Source organism: Anneissia japonica, unplaced genomic scaffold (genome assembly GCF_011630105.1).
Source record: "Anneissia japonica isolate Jap-2015-1 unplaced genomic scaffold, ASM1163010v1 scaffold987_len1640505_cov201, whole genome shotgun sequence".
In the NCBI taxonomy this organism is placed as follows: Eukaryota; Metazoa; Echinodermata; class Crinoidea; order Comatulida; family Comatulidae; genus Anneissia; species Anneissia japonica.
Genome location: NW_022714175.1, coordinates 446,807 through 463,902, shown reverse-complemented (window position 1 = coordinate 463,902; position 17,096 = coordinate 446,807). Strand labels below are relative to the sequence as shown.

General features: G+C 35.3%; 1 protein-coding gene across 1 annotated transcript in view; it reads right to left on the bottom strand.

Moving 5' to 3' along the window:
* The window catches only part of LOC117108935 (RING finger protein 17-like), a gene marked incomplete in the record, with an annotated part of 110,795 nt that overhangs the window by 88,524 nt on the left and 5,175 nt on the right, over positions 1 to 17,096 (bottom strand). Inside the window, 20 exon segments of the mRNA XM_033251119.1 lie at positions 1,294 to 1,442; positions 2,108 to 2,314; positions 2,794 to 2,944; positions 3,200 to 3,451; positions 3,984 to 4,095; positions 4,558 to 4,669; positions 5,038 to 5,153; positions 5,509 to 5,668; positions 6,234 to 6,352; positions 6,489 to 6,636; positions 8,121 to 8,192; positions 8,710 to 8,794; positions 9,638 to 9,872; positions 10,251 to 10,415; positions 10,912 to 11,031; positions 11,566 to 11,702; positions 12,928 to 13,123; positions 13,784 to 13,899; positions 15,101 to 15,201; positions 15,527 to 15,607. Coding sequence (XP_033107010.1) covers positions 1,294 to 1,442; positions 2,108 to 2,314; positions 2,794 to 2,944; positions 3,200 to 3,451; positions 3,984 to 4,095; positions 4,558 to 4,669; positions 5,038 to 5,153; positions 5,509 to 5,668; positions 6,234 to 6,352; positions 6,489 to 6,636; positions 8,121 to 8,192; positions 8,710 to 8,794; positions 9,638 to 9,872; positions 10,251 to 10,415; positions 10,912 to 11,031; positions 11,566 to 11,702; positions 12,928 to 13,123; positions 13,784 to 13,899; positions 15,101 to 15,201; positions 15,527 to 15,607 — 2,834 coding nt within the window.

Here is a 17,096-nt window from a genome sequence, read left to right as displayed (position 1 = left end):
TTTATTGAAGATTTTATTTTGTAAAAATTCTGATAATATCTGCACATGGGTTTCGTTTTGTCACTGCCCTGGTTGTTGTTAGATAATGAACATTTTCTATTCAAATTTTAATTGTTTTTTGCAAATTGGACAAATCTTTATACAAATTATATTATTTTTATAGCTTTAATAGATCTTTATATGGTGGTAAAACAGCTCTGTAGAGGTGCTTATTCACCTGTTCTGTACTTGCCTTTATGGCGTTTCTTTTTGTGATCCAGTTAAGTTGAATAAAATAAAATAAAATTTATTCATTAATGCACAGGGAGAGAAAACACATGCTTGGCCTTTCACCTAATGGTGCATGATTTGTTTTTGCTTTTTAGATGAGGGCCAACTTTCAATGTCTAGGCTTGAGAATGTACAAAGTTGTTGATGTATTTAGTAATGGAACATGTAAAGCCTACGTCATCATGAATATCCATGGAACACAAATAATAAATTGTGTTAAAAAGTTAAATAGCAAGTGTGAATCTAAAAGGTAGGAATTAGTAGAAGAATTAGGAAGGCTTAGGACAGCACAGTGAAACATGGTCCCATCATTACACCATCAGGCTTTTGGTATTTTTTTTTGGCTACTAGCATAAAGTTTATCCTTGTTTACGTCAAATTTACAGAAAGATAAAGCAAGATTCCCTGGTATTTTGAGACACAATACTTGTAAACACATCATTAATCAGAGATGTAAAATGACACTTGTGTATAAACAAACTGACCATTTACAAGTAAATTCAATCTGTAACATTAAAATTTGGCTGGCTATGGGGTTTTTGGGAACAACAACTAATACATTTCCAATTGCCATTTTCTTACTATTTTAAAAGTGTACAATGCCATCAACCCCCTCCCTGTGAAAATGATGAAAATAATAAATGAACCATATGATTTTTTTTTTCAAGTTTACTTGCTTTACACAATTAGCTTATTTTTTTATTAAATTATAAATTTTATTTTGATCCCTAGTATAGTGGGTAAATAGCACATGCTCAGACATTAGAAGGACAGCTAAAAGCCATCAAAATGTAAAAGTTTTTTCCACCAGGCATACTCTTCACTCCACATTTCGTATCCTGTAAACTTGGGTGGGACCCTTGACAGATACTAACCCCCTCCCTAGGCCAGAAAAATGATTAAAGGCCAAAGGTGTTCATTTCTAACACCTACAAAACTATAACACATATAGTATGCTACTGTCTATCTAGAAATCTACTACTAGGGATGGGGTAAATGCTTTTGTCTCAGACTCATACATACCTTTGTGGACTGGGTAATGCCAAGCCATCGTTTATCAAAAGCTCCGACACAAGCTCCGTCTCCTCAGTATTTTTTCCCTTTGCTAATTCTTTCCATGACTTCTTATACAGGAGATCAATCGGAAAAGAGCCATCTTTATTTATTTCATCCTAAATTAAGATAATATAAACAAAATGAGGGATTTATATCAATATGGACTTGGATCCAAATACTGCCTATTCTTTCTAAATCTTTGAGCTAGGAATTTTAACTACTACATCTGGTATGCTGTTGCCTTCAATATACTGAAGATGTTTTAACGAATGATGTTTGTAGCAGTATGTGTCGCAGTGTGGTGTTGGAATTCTGACCATGAGATCAGGAGTTTGAGACGGGCGCTCTTCGCATTGCTTGTGTCTTTGGGCAACATACTTTTACTTACGTTTGCCTCTCTCCACTCAGGAGTATAAATTAATACCTAGTAAGAGGGTATGGCACTGAAATTATGGGTTAAACAGTATGACTAGGGATACTCTTCCCCAGGGAGCAGAGAAAGTGGCACAAAATGTGCCTGTTTGCAAACTCAGCATCAAGTGACCAGGTAAATTATGATGCCAGTGCCTTGTATATTCTTCAAATTGTGAAAGGTGCTATATAAATTCAGATTTAAAAAATAACAAAAAAAAAAAAAACCTAAGGAACAACTTTTTTTTTGTGGTGTAGATTTCTTTAATACATGTACTTAATATTTCTTCAGAAAAATGGTGTGCTACAGTAACTTTCTGATGATGAGAATTGTAATGAAAACTGCTACAATGCAAAGCACTACACTTACCTCCTTCAAAATGTAGCATTCCAGCTCCTGCAGCTTGCCAGCCAAGTACTCACAAGCAGTCTTTGTCCAGTCCTTGCCACCGGCCGGGAACACGTTAGCAAGATGGCAGCGTATAGCAAATGGCTGAATCGATGCCAGCTCAGAAGTTAGCCTTCGAAGCTTACTAACAGTTACAACATTGGTATTTCCATAATCTATCATTTCAACCTGTAGAGTAATTAGGGATAGTGTAAAATTTGAAAAATATGTAAAGCAGAGTGAAGGCTGAACACACCTTCATTAATTACCATATGATAATAGAAAGTTTTAATAACAATAACATGATTCAATTCCAATTCCATCAGTGGATCTTCCTCTATGGTAAGATGAGATAAAATAACATTTATTGTCCAATAAGACAACTGGCAATTTGTTTTCCTCTGGCAATACAAAGACACAAAAGCAATTACAATTAAAATACCATTGATAAAAATGTTTAAAAAGTCATGCAGATATTTAAAATCGATCACTTAAAATATTAAGAATGAAATTGATACAAAAACCGAAAGGTCCACTGATTAATCTCAGATAAGAAAGTATATTACATACTCCAAGTATTGAAATACACGCCATCGTGTTGGGATTGAAATTGATACAAATAGACAGTGGAGATTCAAGTTAGACTACTGATGTGATGGCAATCCTACCTTGGCCTTGTTTTCTGGTATGAGTTCTATAACCTTTGCCCTGCTGTAGAAATCATTAGACATGTAAATCATGGCACCAATGTCACCTTCTGTCCAGTCTCCAGTGTCCACTGGCGTCTTCATTAGATGCTCCATCATTGCCTTCTGTAAACTGACAAACAAAAACAAACAACTAAATACATAATCAAGAACGTAAACAGATAATAACATATTGATGGCTATTTTAGGAAATAAATACCAAAATGATACCATAGATTTTATATATTGGTGAAAGGAGAGTAAGTTAGAGTGGCATATTGTGCTGGGACAAAAACTTTCATTATCTTTTGAGGGGTGGTCTACTGTAATTCAGGACAACTGGCAAATTGTCAGTTTATCCAGGTAAGTATTCCAAAAATAGCAATACCTTTCCAATCCATCTTTGCCTGCTGTTTTTAACTGCACATATAAACATGATGGTGACACCACATGGCTGATCCTCACACCAACATATGGAAGCTTTTTCTTGGCCTCTGATGCTTTCTTCTTCATGGCTTCAGCTTCCGACTTACTGTATATAATGTCTAAGGGCTCAGGGACTGCAGTGGTACGGTCATCCATCTTCTCCTGGTTACTGGCCTTCTTCTGGTACTTCTTGAAGACGGCTGCATTGACGGAACTGTTGTATGAAAAGATTCAAGTTTGCAAAGATCAACAGAATCCAATCTTTGCTCCTTGGGGAAAACTTTTATTTGATACATGAGTAAAAAACGCATATACTTGTACTATACGAAGATTGAGTACATGAAATATATATACCAACTGAACCAAGTACAGCTAAACACACCTCAGTCATACACAGATAAATTAACACTGGCATAAACAGGCGTTTTAGTGCTCACTGAAGCAGAGAAATACTGGTTAAAAATTCACGCTTTTGACTGACACAATTATGGTGGCATGAAAATGTTCACACCTGAACTACCTGGTTGAGGTAGTAAGTACAATGTGTGAAACTGTACTCGCATCAAATGTTTCAAGCCAGCTAGCTTACAGGTTTGTGCCATTTGATGTGACACTTCATCCAACGCGACCCATTTTATGTTTAGATGTTCACTGATAAGCATTCAGTTTGAATTATACGATAGCTTGGCGTTAATTCACACCATGGTGTGAGCTATGTCTGGTGAACGTAACTATAGAAGCCTTACCCTGGTCCGGTGCTTTTAGCCAATCCTTCAGCAACCAGTACAGCATTCAGGCAGGCATCATCCTTCTGATGTGGGGAATACAGTAGAACAGAAACGATGTCATTTTTTACGCCTGTTGAGGGGCAGAAAAATAAACAATACAGAAAAGGCCAACCAACACATATCTATGTATAAAGTACTATTTCAGCTAATTTCACCTGCACTATCTAATTACAGGATAAAACAAAGAGCTTAAATCATTAAGACAACACAACCAAGTTACAATGGTTGTAAAATGACTACATACATAGCGAACAGTTACAAAATATGAGAGCAATAAAACCACAATGTTAGAGCAATAAAACCAAAATGTTAAATGTGGATAACAGGTGTCAGATAGACAGTCAATGATTATAATTCAGTCAAGTAATAAAATGTCACTGTTTCCGACCTGACTTTAAAATATGAATTTCTCAAGATATTAAATTGTAATTTTAACCAGGTGTCATGAGAACCCATCATCTATACTCAAAACTATTTGCACCTTTATGAATTAAGAGAGAGAATTTCTCAACCAACGAGAGGAGATAATTACCTTGAACTGCTATGACTAATGGTGTGGTAGACAGCTCACCAAGTCTTGTAGCAGATTCTTCACTCCAGCTACCACCTACTGCAGCAACATCAACCATAGAGCAAGCTAGAGCCTAGGAAAAAAACAAAAACAAAATATGTGAAGACGATTATTTTGGTAGGAATATCTTGGAAAGCCATGTAACATTTAGCAGGAGTCTTGCTATTTTTAAGGAGCTTTTGAATTGCGCGACTGTGTGACGCAAGAACGGATTCACACTTGTGTATCCATCCAACGTTCTCTGTACTACATAGACTTGGCATCTATTCGAGGGGGTGTTTATTCAAAGTAGGGCATTTATTCAAATAAATACAGGATATGTCTTTCGTGTATCAGGTATAACTTAAATGGGGTAAGCCTATTCAATTATAAAATTATACTACTTTAAGCAGTATGTATTTTATAATATTCTAAAATTTACATTTAGAATTATCTTATTACCTGTATGGGTAATTTAAGAAAGTTTGCTGCCATCATTCGAAGATCTTTAACATGCACCCTGCTGACATTTCCAAAATCTACATACATCACATCTACCATACCATCTCCAGGTAAACCTGTAAAAAAAATGGTTGGAGCTATCTGTATCATGGCCCGTTCTAAATTTGTGTAAATAGACATAAGTGAAGGCATGTTCTAACAATAAAATGGTAGAAAAATCATTAAACAGAGGTATACAAGGATTATTACTTAATTGAGAGCCAAAAAATGATGATGTAACTGCTTCTTTAAAACAACAGATATTAAAACACTATTATATATGCGATTGCAACATGCAAATTCAAACTTTAAGGGGGTAATGTAATAAGACAGTATTGAATTTAAAATAAAATACACTGCTATGGTTTAATTATTTAGAATAACTTTGTTTTATTATCTTTTGAAATACAATTAATTACTCAAATACATTACCAACTACTTGAGATCTGTACCAAAAGTCATCATCAGCATATTTGGCTACACAGACCATTCCCATGTGTGGACATAGTACATGCCAACTATTGTCAGAGCTACTGTAATGTTTTTGTAGCTCGTCCATCATGGTCTGTAGATATTGGTCGCCAAGTACAATCTATAGGACACAAAAAGAAGAAACATTAAGGGAAAAATTAATTATAGTCAAGTTCTGAGGATATTATAGAATATAGAAGCAAAATGAGACAGTATTTCCAGACAAAAATGCCTGAAGCTTGCATATTTTTCAAGCTAATTTTCTTAAAAGTTTGTTTTATACATTCTATCGACACAAAATTGAGATTCAAATGAATTTGTATTGCATTCTAAGGGAGCGTTACCATTATCACATTTTTAATCTACGATGATCGGACATGTCAATAACATGGAGACTGGAGTGAAAAATAAAAATATTACTAGGCATTCTAATTTTACTAGGCGACGGACACCTGACAATTGAACGATGCAAAAATTTTGGATAACGACAGAATATATAAGAAAAAGTGTAAGACTATTTTTGCCTTATGAGACATTTAGACCTGAAAAGCACAGATACCCAAGCACACACATTAAGATCGGCATGACTAGTTTTCTAACCAGGGAACATGTGCTCTGACCCCCTTACCACTGCTGCACCATAACCTTTTTAAAATGCTAACAGGCTTCAGAGCAATGATTCTCACCTCTTGGACATAGAAGTTGTGTGGACTATTAATATGACTGACCATCACATCAATATAATCGTTTTTATTTGGTAGATATGGCTTGAAGTATTCAACTGTTGATGTTTTCTTTACTGTGTCTGCAAAAGAAATATAATTCATGGTTTAGTTTCTTTGGGATCATCCAATTTTTCTAAACCATACCATACTTGCGGTCCAAATTAATTTATTCACAAATAATAAAAATTAATAATAGTAATATTAACACAGTAGTACCTCTACAGATTGACTCTTCTGATATGAAGCATGCCAGCTCCAAGAAAACAAGAGCATCTCTCAATGAAGCAGGCGCCTCTGATTCAACATCGTCAATCAGAACTTCATGGAGATCGACATACGGAAGGCTGCCCTCATTGCCAACAATCTGAGGTAGTACAAATAGAATTTTACTGTCAGTAAATAGGACAAGTGGTGGTTGACTGTCGGTGTTTCTGTGAAATAGAATCCTATTCAAAAAGTGCCACCACGAATTACAGGGCATCCTTAAAATTAGATGATACATACGTAAAAGTCGTATGTATTAACGCGCACTGTGTAAAGAATGCCTGTTCAAATTTCAAACTCTTATTCAATTCTAATACAGCACCCCCTATTTTTGTGGTGGTACTGCATTTTCGTTTCATTGTGTGCCTGCAAAAAATCTTTACTGTCAGTCATGGTCAATCTAGATCAATTAAGATTAAACAGATGATCATTCAAATCAATTATTGCTATCAACAAAGATAAAAATACAGATCAAACAAGGTACAGATTATTTAGGATCAATTAAGACTAATGAGGATCAATTTATAAAAATGAATATTCATATCAATCTTGATGAATATGCACAACAATATTTATTTATTTTATTATTAATTTTTATTTATAAAGATCAATATACATTAATAAAGATCAATTTAAATCAATAGGTCAATGAAGATCAATGGAAATCATTTTTCAATAGGGTTTAAAAAATATGATAAAAATAATTGTTGAATATATTAACCTATTTCTAATATGAATTTGATTGGATGTATAATTCATGTTTAAAAAATTGTATAGATACTATTTCTGATTTAAGAAACTAAATTAAGTTTTTTATTAATATATTATACAATAATCTAGAATCAGGTAATCTCCATACATTAAATGAGGTAAAAGACTGAATGGTGTTACAAACACAATTTGAGGCAGCACAATGATGTCAGAGAGGAAGGTAAAGGTAAAGGTAGGAGAATAACCCATAACTTGCAGCAGCATTGTGCTGAATTGCGTATGGGCGTGGTCCATGACTACCTAGCAGCCGTAAATACAGTAGGTGCTTCATGGTAGATACATGTTCACATCATTCCACGACAGAGAATGAAATGAACCATAACATTGGGGTAACCCCCTACTCATCCGAAAGATGCAATGGGTTCTTTAAGTGCACACAAGCCAGATGTATACATTGGACCTCTATTTTAAGTCCTTATCCGAGAAGACTTGGTTCTACCAACTAAAGCATGGGCAAGGAGCGGCTTGAACTAGCGCCAATGTCAAGGCTGTAGCTAGTGGCACCCTGCCTTACCGCTCGGCCACTCGACTCGCCCTAAGGGTGTTGAATTGCTTAGTGGTTAAGATGCTTGCCTTCTAATCCCAGGGTCTTGGGTTCAATTCTTGTGACAGCAGGACTTTTTCTGATGACTAAAAACAACTCCCCTCCCTAAGCCTCATATAGAGACTTCACTGATAACAGTATTACATTATTTCATATATTTAAAGAGGGCCCCTGAATATCAGTCAACCTTCTTGGATACGCTGCAAGGGTCACCTTCTACATACTGTATATGGTGAAAAAAATACACTTTTGATATCAAATCTACTTACGGTCATGTGCAAAGGTTTGTTGCTGGTCATTTCTGCAAATGCATGCACTGCTACTCTTGACCAATGAGGTTTCTGGAAAAATAACATTAATAAAAACTAATGGATAAATAAGAATTCCATCATAAAATGAAACACATGAATTGGAAGGCAAGCAGGTTACAGGCCACATATATAACATACTGACAACGCAATGCAGTTATAGGAATGTTCTGGTCCACAAATGGACAAACATTACTGGTCAACAAAAATGTGGAATAAACTACCTAATGAATTAAAAATTAACTTTCAAAATATTTCAATACTGTACATCCATTCCAAAATAATATCACTAAACAAATTTATTTCTATGAAAAAATGAAATATATATGTGTATATATTTTATAATTGTTAATCAATTCTATATATCGTATATATTCTTGTTAGGTTTGAACTGTACCACTTTGAAAATTAGTGCAATAGTACTGAAAATGCCTACAGTATAAAGAAAGAATAAATAAATAAAACAACAACTCCTTAAAGGAACTTTCAAAAAGTCACAAACTGAAATTACTCAGTTTTTCTATGATTTAGATACAAAACCAGTTCCTACATTGTTAGCTGGCACAATATCCTTCAAAGAGCAACGCAGCGCCAACTCCGGCATTTTCTTGTACTTTGTGCACATTTTGCGGATGCTAAAAGAAGAATTTAAGCAAGTTACTAAATATCTAATTAGAGAATGAAATAAGTCATTGTCTTAGTTTTCGTTTGTTCTTGACTGGCAATTTTTTGATGCATTATCCTAATCTTTGCATAATAATTTTCATCTAGTGACTGATTTGCAACTACAGGTCTACCTCTAATTAAAAACTACTTCCAAATTACAGATCACTTTCCTGTTTTGTTGTATTAACAAATGTCTATTATCACCCTTACCTCTCCAAAGGAGAGTTGAAGTGTATGGCAATATTGCGCATCTGTGCATGTGTGCGTCTGTGTGTGGGGTGTGTGTGTCCTTCTAAGGGCATAACTCAAAAACTACTGGGGCAATTTACACATTGACAATGTTACATGTATCTCGATCCTCCTGGCAGTAAGATGGAGATTTTATAATGTTATATATATATATATATATATCTTTCAGCTGTAATTACAGATAGCCAACTCGAGCGGATTGTTTGACCTCATTTGGCTAGGTAGCGCCGACTAGAGCGTATTAACCACAGGCCAGAGTAAGCGGTGTGTCAACTTCTAGTAAGTGGACTACTTCTATGCATGACTACACTAGGCCTCATTTGGCTAGGGTGAGCCCACTCAAGCGGAGCGACCACAGGCCACTATTTTCTCAGTACATAGATGTGGCGCAACATGGCAAGGGTTTGAAATCTCCGAATATCTTGTCATTATTATTCTAATTAGCGACCGCAGACACCCTGGTGGCAAACGTGGTCTTTAATTGGAGGAAGACCTATATACCAATGCTGCTACATTCATATCAGATTCTTTGAACCAAAACTGGACAAACATAAATAGAAAACCTTGTCACTGGAGCCCACTCTGTGTTGCCATAATCAATATACACGACTTCTACATATCCATCTCTGCCTTTGTTAGATGCGACACTTCTCATGCTAGTAGATTCACTGATCTCACTACAGGTATCATCTTTCGATTCCACTTCATCGTCCTCTTCACCGACACTCTTGGGCGACGACATGATGATGGCACGGTACCATTTCTTATCAAAGCTGTACTGACAGCAAACCATAGTTCCTAGTAACAAAAAAAAATGACAATCATTCCATAATTTACAACGTACAAGACAACTGAAATTGATATTTTTTAGTCTAATTCAATTATGGGATAATATAATAATATCTGCTTGAACATAAATAACACTACTTGCCAAAAATAAAATTTTATTTGAAATAAGGCAAGACATTTTTTATACCCTGTTTCGCAAACCCACTGCCCTCCAACATTGAAAATCTCAAATAAAAATAAAATTTTATTTTTGGCCATTAACGCACCTGCTGCTGTGAAAAACTGAAAATCTCAGAAAAAATAATGGTAGTTAAAAACTCAGTTAATCTTATTAAACAATCAATTAAATATAATATAAATTAAATCATAATATGAACTGAAACCTACCTATGCTCAGAGCATCTGCAGTCAATTCTTTTTCTGTGGGAGCCCTGCAGAACTTCTGTAGATATCCCATCATGTTATTCACCTTGCCTTGGTCACCAAGTCGTTGAACCATGAAGTCCCATGGACTACGAATATGAGTTACTATCACTTTCTCACCTGGGGGTTCTACAAAAAGAGAATAATTTTGAAATCTATTACAATTTTTCTAATGTTTATGCCAGAAGATTAAAACAAAAATTATTACAATTAGTCTGTCTCTATCTGTCTGTCTTCCTATTATGTGTCTATCTGCATGTGTGTCTACCTATATATTCACATCATTTGTACATTCACAAAATAGCTGACAATACATCCAAGTATAATTTTCATTATTTTAGAAGTATTTTTTGCACAATAAAGTTTTTTAAATTAAATGGACCTTCAACAAAATCAATATCGAAATAAATTATATTTATAAATATAGGTGGTCAAACATTCCAGCCAAAGAAATTTTCAATAATTAACATAAAATTATAATCTATAAACTCTAAATCAGTTTTTGAGGATTTGGGAGTGTAGTACTTTTTACTCTGGAAGCAAATTCCTGCACCTGAAAGGATTTGAATCCACAGTTTAATGGTAAACATCTTAAACACCAATTCATTGCAGCCTATCTACCTACCTCTTGGTAAGTAGGTCCTTTGTCTGTATGGCTTTCTGTTTTTAGATTCTGGACTTGTTGCCTTACTCTGGTTTGTATCAATTGGACTGCTAGGCTCAGAATTTTTATTTTCACCATTGACTAAGAATACATAAAAAGAAAGAAAGGAACATGTAAATACATCAGAAATAAATGCATGCCAAAGTATATGAATCACAGCTTTTGAGAAAAACATAGCATTAATAATAATAATAATAATAATAATAATAATATGTCGTTCTTATATAGCGCTTAATGCCTTAACCAGGACAGTGATAACCAAAACCGCAATAAACGAAAAACAGTAATAAACCAAAACAGCAAGTAATAACAAAGCTCCACGAACCAAAACGAGTGTACAAACAAATTAATGGTATGGTTACGGCAAACGTTTTATGCCGTTTTGGCTTACTGCCAGGTTGGTTTATAGCTCTTTCGAACAAATTTCTATGTTGTATGTAATACAGATTATGTCAAATATAAAAATAACATCTAAAATATACAGTAGTACCAAAACAACGATGAATGCTTGTAAAATTAGTTTCCAATTAACAATTCAAAAATTGCATTCATAAAAAGATTTTACAATTTAGTACTAATATACACTACGATATCGCAACCAACACAAAATGTCACCTGATTGGCTGTCGGGTTCTTTACAAGAGTTTTGCATTTCCACGACCATTCTGTCAATCAAGAGTTGGTTCTCGTTGCTAAGCGACTGATATCGAGTCACATCTTCTGAGATCTCAGTCAGTGCTTTTAATTTGTACCTGCAATTTGTAGAAAAATATTGAATTTGCTGTAAAAGCTGGTTTTCATAAAATCGCTACATGCTACAGTACCTGTCGACTCTCGGAGCAGTTTTGTGGAAGCACTTGATCGATAATCATGAAAACTACTGGCTATTATCAACCATAAGCCTAGAAAATTAGACAAACACATACTGTACCTGCCAACATTCGAATATCAAAAATAGGGACGCTATTCGTTGGTGCCACGCCCCCACCCCAAACAATTTGTAAGATGGTAATTATATAATATCCTAATTCCTGTACAGTTGCTTTAAATTAAAAAAAGAGTTACTTAATTTCAAATGTACTGTTTATTTACCTCACAATCAACAGATATTTAAGTTACATTTTAATCAGTAGGCTTACAGACTTCACCATAAAGGGCATGGGTCAGTATGTTGCTTGTTTCGCTGATCTCATAACGCCATTTGCATTTTTAGACGAATGACACATGACGAAAGCCAAATCTTTGACAGAAAAAGGCCATAACAGAAACAAAATTTTACATAAAAGATATGTTTGTACAATATTTATTTTAATAGGCCTTGGTCCTTTTTGCCCAGCCAGGACTAGGCCTAAGACAAATCCTAGGTATAGGCTTAACCAGACTAGTCAGTCTAGTAGGCTAGGCCTAATCAGTCTAGTAGGCTAGGCTTAAAACACCTGCCAATTGAAGCCTAGGTCATAACCTATTATTTGTCTTCATAGTACATGTGAGGGAAACGAGTCTGCAGGTACTGTAAATTTAGCCTATTGCAAGGTCTCTAGATAAGTAAGCCAATCACTACACAACTTACGTGCAGAAAAAAACACACTTGTAATGTTGATGGCGCCCTTTACATCTTGTTCCCGGTGCTCAAGAGGAAAAAAACGATCGTTTTTTTTGCCGATTATCGGCATTTTTAGTCAATTTTCGTACTTTTTTTCGAAAAAAAAAATGGCTAGAAAATTCTAAAAATAGGAACGTCCCGATTGTTTGTCGTTTTTAACATCGGAAATCAGGAGTATCTCGATTAAATAGGGGCGGTTGCCAGGTCTGCAAACGTAGATCCCAATTAAAATTGGGATCTAAAATTAAATTTCTGTGGCCTTAACTTTGTCCTTTGATCCATTCTTTAGTTTTTGTGGGGCAGGCAGACAGACAACAAACAGAAGTGGATACATTACCTACTTTGCAGAGGTATCTAAAAAAAGGCTATCTTACCTGTCAGTATCAAAGCCCTCTATTGAACCATAGTTTGCGATCATATCTGGTAGGTCTTCTAGGTCTAGCTTGAATTGCAGTTGATGGTTTGCACCAGGAGGCACTATCAGGGATGGTAGGTCAGTTGTTGCGTCCAAGAGTGCAAGAAGTTGTGTGGTGTTTATGACTTTGTTAGTGCTGGTAGCTTTCCGGGCCTCTGAATTAGTAAGTTAGGAAGTAATATGTTAATACAAGGTAAGTTCCACATTCAACAGTTTTTAATAATAATGAATAATAATAGTGGGATTTATATAGTGCTTTAAACCAGAGCCTCAAAATGATTGAGGCATGGATTAGCTCATACAGTAATTTTCTTCTTTCCTAAGGTTCTTTTTGAGCTACCAGGTAAATAATAATAATAATAAATAAAAATATTTATATAGCAAATATTGCAAGAAACTGGAGCGAACTGGTGCTCAGAGACTGCAGCCAAGATAGTGGCTCCAAAAGACGGTACAAACACAAGATTGAATAAAAAGCTTGTAAACCGGTGCCAGCTACCCTCGTCTGTCGTCTGTCTACAACAGGGGTTGCATGGACTAGTACACCGGAGTAACCACCTACACACCTCGAAGGATATACAGTAATGGGTTCTTTAAGATAAGCTAATTGTGCACAGTTTAGAGTCCTTATCCAAGAAGACTTTTTCCACTTCCAGAACCATAGGCCAGCATTGCCTTAACTGCTCAGCCATCCGTATGGCACCTTATCAATGGTGACCTTGTTATGTGTCTTTTATAGAAGACCGCTAAAGCAAACAGCATTGGAGGTTTGACTCTATAATTTGCAAAACCTTTGGGATGATTAAATATATTACCTGTGATAGCACCAAGTGCACAACTTATGTTCGTCTCCAGCGTTCTCTGTACGTAAGTGACTGTGTCAATTTGCGTTTCCAGATAAGCATCTAAATTGTCAATCAATGCCATTTCTCTAGAATTTAAAAAGATGGTTGGTACTACAACAAGTTTCTTGAGAGACAGAAATGTTAGCAATCATCACCACATATATATCACCTTCCTTTAACCTAAATTAATCATACTTATTGGTTTATGTTTACATGGTTTCATTTTGCAAAAGACTAAATTCATCACTGCAAGGTTTCAGATGTATGATATACCACAAATGATCAAATAAGCGCCTTTCTGGAATTAGCACGTCTCCAAATTAGAGAAAACATGTCTTGGGCTTTGCATTATCGGGACCATAAAACCGACTCACTTATTTAATATTACTAATGTCAAATAAGAGAGGCCTATTATGTACAACATATGGCAGTTGCATACATGTTGTTGTTTGACTTGACACACTCCAATCATTTGTGATAAGCACTGTTATTAAAATAAGTGAACTGAAGCCTACACAAAGTTTATAAATATCACTGCGACAATTTCATTAAATTTATGATGCTTACACAGCGGTTGACAATGGTGCGAGGCGCGACAATACCTCAGTAATTTTTCCAATAAGTGTAAAGAGTATTTGTGGCAAAGACAAGCCAAACCAGTCACTCGTCGCAAATTTGTTTCAGAGAAAATAGCAAAAACATGCTAGAATGTAAAATTTAAAAAATTTATTTTATTTTGCTAAACTAAGGTTTATATATCTATACATCATGCTGTGCTGTAATTTTTCCAAATTTCAATGTTAAAACAACACTTTTTAATGATTTTATGATAGTTTCTGCATGAGAAATGCATGAAATCATAAACTTTGAAGGCTGATTTCTCATATACTGTTCTTTAAACAGCTGTATGCTTAAATGCTTGTAACTTCATAAGGAAATGTCGGATTTGAATGATTTTTTTACCGTTTTATAGCTCTTATTTTACTATTTAACCCTGTATTAATAACTCAAAATCAATTTTTGCGACGAGTGACTGGTTTGGCTTTGTCTTCGCCACATTTTAGTCTTTAAGCAGGAACCTAGGAGGACAATGGAATTGATCCAGGGATCTTTATAGTTCAGTGCACACACAGTGTTCCACTAGGTTAGCCGACTGTGCTATGCTGAAGTCATTTAAATCACAATCATAGACTACTACCAGGTGATAACTATGTGAAAATACGGTAGCATCTATTCATACCATATAGCAAAATCAAATAATAGTAAAAATGGATAAACTTAGCATACCTTGCCTGTAAGATTGCATGAAGTCTTGAAAAGTGTGTCCTCACTTCACCCACCACCTTTGCTACTTCAAATTTTACTTCAGGCATTGCCTCACAAATTGTCTAAGACCAAAAATGAAAAAGTGATGTCTATGTCTAAGTATAATTATTAATAATAAATACAGCAACCAGTACCTTCATTTACTCTACAGCAGATTCATATAGCTGTCACCAAGGTGAAATCAATGACCTCTTTATCAAGAGCAGTCATCTCTCGAAGTCCTTACTCTAAGTTTTCTTTATGAACATTACCCACAAATTTGCTCTAACAGATGCTTATTGATGTGATATAGTCAAGTGTGTATATAGATTTTACAGCAAGTGTGTGTGAACTAGAATGCTATGGCTTGTTTGTATATGGGGTGCTATTACAAAACTTTACGCTTACCTTCTTTGCCATTAACATGTCTTTCATGGTTGCTTCTGCTTTATTTATTGCAGGTTGTAATTCATGAACAATTTCTCTGTTCTACAGTACATTCAACAAAAAATAAAAGAGAACCATGTAAAAATTTATAAAAACAAAATTTTGGGTCAGAACAGGAATATAGATAGTGATTAGGTAACATACCTTGAAAGCAAAGGGTTGAATTAAGATAAAATACTCTTTTGGTACACATTTAGATGACTTGTCTGAGGACAGGGAATGACTTAAATCAAAGATCTTATAATAACAAGATAGCGTGCTCCGCGATTTCTGCGTGCAAATTCTGTAATAACGTAGTTCAGGATGCCCTCTTGCAATTACAATTACTTTTGAACTTTTACATCTGTGATCTCCGTGCAAATTCTGGAACAACTTCCATAGTAACAACTAGGACTCCCTCTCTCAGTTACTTCCTATTGTTTACTGCATGAATTGGACGCTTTTTTTTTGTTGCGCGCAAGCCGCGGAGAACGCTATCTTGTTATTATAAGATCTTTGCTTAAATACACTAAGAACAAGATACAGAACATTTTCTGGAAACAAAAGAAGGGGATTTATAGTGACACAGAATAAATAACATTCCTTGGGAATGTCTGCTGATGAAGTCCAATGTGTAGACAAAAGCTGAGAAGATTAACATTTTTTACAAGTTAGTGAGTTAGTGTGTGAATTCCAGTGGCTAAAAATAAGGCTACCGTTTTAGCTGTAAGTTCAGAATCATGTAAGTACAGTATCTCACCGGCATTCACCGTATCTCGTTTAGCCGTATCTTTGAATACAGCGAACAAACTACCACAGTATTTTGCGCATTTCCCAAAATAAGACATGAAAATTTATATATTTAAGTTTACAACGAACGGTAATAATATAAATTTATCCTGTAATGTTTTATTTGGATTAATTTTGACAACTATGAAGTTAAAAACAACTAAAAAAGGTAAATTTAAGGATGCTTTTGTTGACATTTAGGCCTAGTAGAATTCTAGAGTTCTATCGGATGAGAGCCTTGACAATCCGGTCATTTGTTGTGTTAGCTTGCGGGTTGAAGCGCTTGGTTTTTATCAGGTTACCCCGTTCATATGTTCGATGTCAGCCTCATAACAAGCGCTACAATATCACTGGTGTAACTTACACTGTTGGAACAGAATACACACGCACACACAAAAGTGAATACAAGAGTTCCTATTGCATTACATGCATAGGAACTAATAAAAATTAAATTTACCAAGCCAAATGAGCGCTAAAACTATTTACAGGATATGACCTTTGTGCTCACCAGGGATTGACCCAAATGAACCCTAGCCATGACCTGAATGAACCCTGGTCAGCACCTGTTAAGTTTTGGTCATTCTGGATAACATCTACTGGTACAATGAAGGGATCTAGATAATATGTTCAGTAGGGCCAGGGGAGTGATCCAGAAAATATACACTGGGGGAAAGGGATGAATTTAGATAACATACCCTGGAGATATGTTTAAATAACAAGGGCAGATCCAGAGATGTCCGAAAAAAGGGGGGGGGGAGGGGTG